The 6,000-nt window shown below is 36.5% G+C and overlaps 1 protein-coding gene across 2 annotated transcripts in view; it reads right to left on the bottom strand.

The window, feature by feature from the left end:
* Positions 1–430: 430 nt before the first annotated feature.
* Positions 431–6,000, bottom strand: part of USP10 (ubiquitin specific peptidase 10) — a 51,470-nt gene continuing 45,900 nt past the window's right edge. For both annotated transcript variants that reach the window (XM_080637019.1, XM_080637020.1), the window contains 3 exons: positions 5,228–5,372; positions 3,867–3,932; positions 431–1,528 (listed from right to left, as the gene is read on the bottom strand). In XM_080637019.1, the coding sequence (XP_080493145.1) occupies positions 1,341–1,528; positions 3,867–3,932; positions 5,228–5,372 (399 nt within the window). In that variant the 3' untranslated portion in view covers positions 431–1,340. The remainder of the gene's footprint in view (positions 1,529–3,866; positions 3,933–5,227; positions 5,373–6,000) is intronic.

Here is a 6,000-nt window from a genome sequence, read left to right as displayed (position 1 = left end):
CAACTGGCTAAAGAAGGGAATACTTCAGTAAAGCAAAACAACAACCATCTCAAGAACAACCATGCAGGGCTTTCATGGAGGACACAGAAGGGATCCAATTCCTTTTCTGGCTGATGGGTGTTCAGTCCCAGGACCACCACAACCCCAGTACAGGCCCACCTTGAACCTACAGCCATTGTGGGTTGACTGCTTGCCTCTCCCTTTCCTTCTCTCCTCGAAGTCCAATTCCATCTCAATGACAAATGGGAACATTTCCAAAGTCTCAAGAAGTTGTAAAAGAAAAAGGAATCTATGCTAATTTGTGGAATGCTATCTACAGCCTGTATGAGTGCTATGGGACTTCCAAGGGTAGCATTTACACTTGAGGAAAAACAAAACCCACACACACACACACCTTAAACCAACTTTGTGATTTTTATTGATGGGCGACAACTTTATACTTCTAGGTATCACTAAACTGTGTACAATTAGGAACTTAACAATATAGGGGAGCAGACAGCAAAATTAAACAAAGCAGACTTAAAAGAAGTATCAATCTTAATTATTTGCCCATTTTGTTTTAATTTCATGTACACAGAAGCATAAATGCGGTTTGAAATTTCTTAATAGCAATAAAGTTACAATCACCCATCTATATAGACTAACATCTTAACTTCAAATACTTGATCTGCAATGTGTACTGAAGCAGTTTCTCATCGCACAGTTATCAAAATGTTTCTTATTAGGAACCAGCAACTCTGCATTTCATATGCTCGTACATGTTTTGAAGCATGTAGGACCATTTCCATCTCATACACACTGGCTCATATTTTACCACTTATTAAGAACTATTGGGGGAGCAGAGAGCATTTTTTAGTTTTATTTCTTCTTTTTTTAATTTTTTAAAATTTTTTTACTTAAGATAAACATTTTCACAGAAATCTACAAGTTCTGTTGCTGGTGCAGAGCTTTTGTCTACTATGCAATTAGGAAGTGGGAATCAAATGCAAATCCCCTTTCATTATCTTAGGATTCAGCGTTAACACAGATTAAGTTTTTTTAATAGGAGTTTTCTTGTATTTTTGTGATTCATGAGACTGAAGTCTTTCAATCAAGTGACTTCACTCCGTAAAGTCAAAGTCAACACAGACTACGTTGTGCACAAACCCAGGGCAGTTTCCTTTATCATTTGACTCACAGCTGCAAGGGAAGATAAGAAAAAAAACACCCAAAGAAAAAGAAAAATAAAGGAAAAAAAAAAATATTCACTCAAAAGAGCATTTACAGAAGAAAAAAAGTTAGTGATAGTTGGCGTTCTACAAAGCAGGTATCTTGCACACACAGCGTAGAAGGGCAAGGATTCACAGCAGGTCAACTCGGCGGTAGTACAGGAGGTAGGCTGTGCGTTCTGCAGAAGGCTTCACCACCTGGCTCTGGTTGATCACTTTGACTGCCTGGTCATCGATGCGTAACCAGCCGTTTAGGCCGATTTGGAAGACGTCTGTAGTGTAATGGCCACCAGTTGCGCTGTTTCCGTGATGATAGACAACTGCAAAGAGAAAGTCATGATGCATATATACACTACACATTGATAAACAGCCACTGGAAGAGTACATAAAGAGTGGAACTAGATGATATTAAGCTCCTTTCCAACCCAAACTATTCTATGATTCTATGATTCACAGCATACTCATGGTTTAGCCAGATGATATGATCTTGCTTAAGCAAGAACCTGGGTTTGTTCAGCCTAGAGAAAAGAAGGCTCAGAGGAGACCTTATCACCATGTTCTAGTATTTAAAGGGCAGCTATAAAGTAGATGGAACTCCCTTTTTACAATGTCATGTAGAAAAGATGAGGAGTAATGGGTAATGGGGAGTAATAGGATCTCCTAAGGAGATCCCAACTGGGCACTAGAGGAAAATTTTTCCCAAGGAGAACAAACAGCCATTGCAAGAATTCCCCCAGGGAAGTGGTGAACTCCCCAACATTGGACAGCATGCTGGGACAATGAGTCTAGGTCGTGCTTCGTTAAGGAAAGTTGGACCAGATGATCCTTGAGGTTCCTTCCAATCTGGTACTGTATGATTAAATCTTTTAAGTGTTAGTGTAAGTTCCTGCTTACATTTGATGCTACGTAGTATTAGTAATGTTTCTCTAACATACCAGATCTCATGATTCTATGTAAATTCAGAATCAAAAGCATCAAATTGCTTTTTATGACTTCCTAGAGGATCTTCTGGGAAGGATGTGCCTCACAAAGACCATCTGAAACAGTGCAGCACACCTTTCAGAGCTTCCAACAGGAATTGCCACACTTAGCAAGATACTCTTAAGCTAGACATTGGCTCTGTCTGCAGAAGACAACAGTATGCTGTTGTAACTATTTGTAAAACTAAAATAAAAACTTTGGGTAAAACTATGTAGTAGTCCAAAGGGAAGAGACCTTTTAAGTACATAATTCTAAGGATGTATAAAGGAAATTGCATGCAACTTCTTCTAGGAGTATGTAAGGCCTATAATTAACAAGAACAAATAAAACCAGAAGGAATTGCCTTATTTGACAAGAACAGAAGTACATAATTATCGAATTCTTTACACTTTTTCAAGACTACTCACACTTCAAACTTACTCAGATCTTCTTCACACTTCTAAGAAAATAAACATTTTAGAATAATTGGAGTTAAGCAAAGCAAAAAGGCACTATATACTACACCTATACATACTATACCTGTATGTTTAGGAATTCAGAAAAAAATTTTTTTAAGTAGCTTAAACTTGATTGACTGATTTCGAAAATTTAGTGTTAGATAATTAGGTGAATCCTGGATAACAGCTGAAACTTAGTTCTTCAAAAGCTTATTTTAGTAATTTAAAATTAACAAACTCAGTTTCTGCAGACAAGAACTCCTCTACTGACTGAAAAATGAACAATTTTCCACAGAAGGACTTAGAAAAAAATTACAGCAACGCATTGTCTTCAAGCCACCTTAAATACACTGTCTAAACTTGTCCCATAAAAACCACTATCAAAAAAAAAAAAAAAAAAAAAAAAAAAAAAAAGAAATTACACTGGCAGAAACACTCCTGAATTTCCACAAGACACAGGTATGTTGTTTCCCTCTGTAACCTCAGTGGTCACACAACTGGATCCAAACCACCAAGTCACACAAGGCCACCAGTAACTGGCACAGATTTGGTGATGCAGAAGTGAAGACCTTTGGTTCTCCACTTTATTATGTTCTCCTGAAGCCAACACAAATAAGCAGGTGCAAACTGTGTAAGAGTTTTACACTTAAGGAAATTCATTACTGCCCAGAGGCTGTTTTGTTAGATATTCAAATGCTGTTTCTGAATTTTTATATAAGCTTTCAATCTTAACTACCAATTTAGGTATTTTGTGTACATCATAGACACATTGTTTTCTCACAGAAAAATCACCAAGTTAAACTTTTCCATCTACAATACACTATTCATACCCTGCCAGAAACACTCATCTTGAGGGATCAAAAGGATGCAAAGCCAGCATTCAAACAGTCACTTCAAAGGACATCTGAAATTATTCTGAAAATATGTGGTGTATTTTAGGCACAGCCATATTACAGCTGTATTTCAGCTTCTGCTGATATTTTTTAGGGTGGATCTGTTATAGAACTCCGGTTTTGCATAATGCTGGATCAGCGGGATATAAAAACACATGTAACAATGTATGTGTATATATAAGAATTCAAGAAAACCCCACTAAATACAAGATTCTGACACCCACAAGCTACTTCCATGTAATTTAAAATATTTTATATAATCCAGGAAATTCCAGTGCTCCTAGAATTTTATATGCGGAATTTGTACTTGCAATACAGGGACTAGAAGCATATAGAAGATAAAATACCTGCAAAGAGCCTGTAGGTTCTTTGGCCTTTAAATATTTTACTTTTCACACCAGGAGATAGTAGCTCTGGAGGAGAAAAAAAGTCACAAAGGCAGTAGTTAGCAAGTTTAGAAATGCAATTTCAAATGGATCAACTATTTCTCAGAGAAACCAACACTATCATAAAGGAAAAAACGTAGCTAAAATGCCTTCTTTAGACACTAAAGAATGTTCATGGTTCTGACACCTGGTAATCAAGGGAATGAATTCTGAGGTTTACTGAATGCTACCACTAACAGAAGATTTAAAAATGCCACCAGAAAAAATGAAGGGGGCGAGGAGGAGAAGATGGGGATGGAGTGGGGAAAGATCCTTGTTTTCTTTCATTCCTAATGTCAGCCAATTCAAGATATTCAGATATATTCAATTCAGCTAATTCAAGATATTGTTTCCTTTCATTCCTAATGTCAGCCAATGACAAAATCAATTTCAGATTCCAAATCATACTACAACCATTTTTGTCAGTCAAGGCAAATTGAACTAGTTCAACAAATTCATATTATTTGAGGAAATTTTTTAAATAAAATATTAAGTAAAACAAAAAGGTACTGTCTGATAATGTACATGTCTGACTTGAGATATGAGTAACCATTCATCTAATTCTTTTTTCCCCTATCAGAACTAACAGTCAATTTCTCAGATCAAAACAAAACGCATTTGATTTGGCAAGCTTCAGATACTGGATTACATGCAAACTCTCACACTTTTCAAAATCAGTATCTCTTAAGATAATTGTTAAATGAAAGAACTTGGCTGTTTAATCTCTGAACTACCTTCAGGCTCCATTTTCTATCAAACACCAGCTTCTTTTCATCAGTCACTGTATGTTACTATAATTTGCCATTTCTCTGAATGAAATCTGATAAAAGTATTCAGTATTACTAGGCAACAGCCCTGCAGAGGAACACACCCCACATTCAGTAGGATCACTTCCAATATTTGTCCTCAGTAGTCTATAACCTTATTCTTTAAATCTGCAGTGATTTCTTATTTGGCCAACCCAATGTTCAGGACATGCCAAAGGTATTAAAGTCTTCTGCTATATTGTTCTTTACAAAATGGATGCCCAAACTCATACAGAGGAAGCATCAGGTTCAGCAAGACTGAACCCAGAATCCCAAACATATTCTTTTTTATGAGAGAGGAAAAAGGAAAAGAAAAGGCAGCATACAAGATTATTATCCAAATTATTAAGTCTCCAGACAACAATGGAGAAGAAAGCTTGTGCATAAGGAAGGAGAAAATCGAAACACAGATACCCCTAAGAAATACAGTATCATCTTTTCCCTAAAGAGGGGGAAATTCTGTTAAAATATCTTTACCTTTACTGATTTCCAGATCAACAAGATACTCAATATTCTTGATAAGCTTCTGACATCCACCAGTCTTCTCATACACAAACCTCTTGAGGTGTAAAACAAGAACAGGGGGGAGTTCTTCTAGTGTCACTCTTCGACTGATCTCCACCTAACAGATACACAGAACAAAGATGAAGAAAACCTGTAATTTTTTTGTTAATTGCTCAAAATTATTCCTTTAATTGAAGAACCAGTATTTAATTTTAAATACGCTAACAGAAAAAACAGAGATTCACTGTTGTTGTAATGTAAATTTATGGCAAACACTGCAGTTTATGACTAAACCACACTGACTCTTAACCAAAGTGTTGTCTCCAAGAAGTCAATACTTTCAGCAGAATGTAATGTATCAGAATGACCACAGATATCTAGGTTCTGCGGTACTGAAGAAACACCTTGCTGGAGACCCCCCAGGAACAACTCCTCATGGTGGTTTAGTGACTTCTAAGGAAGTTATTATACATTAATTGAAGGTCGGTAACTTGTAACACAGGCTGCTGATTTCAGAGAACTCTGAACTACAAAAGACAACTGTACTACACCTCAGTACCTGATGCAAGAGGTTCTGAAAAGCTACTTTAATTTCTAAAAGCTGATACCTTTTTAAAAAAAGCTGAATAAAAGGGAAAATAAAATGCAATCCAGATGAAAACAATCAGAAGACAACAATAATTTTTAATTTTTAGCTTTATCAAGTCATCCTGAGATCCCCCCTTCTGTAAAATGGAGATGGAACT

Source organism: Psittacula echo (genome assembly GCF_963264785.1).
Source record: "Psittacula echo genome assembly, chromosome: Z".
Classification (NCBI taxonomy): domain Eukaryota; kingdom Metazoa; phylum Chordata; class Aves; order Psittaciformes; family Psittacidae; genus Psittacula; species Psittacula echo.
This window is presented reverse-complemented; position numbering and strand designations above follow the sequence as displayed.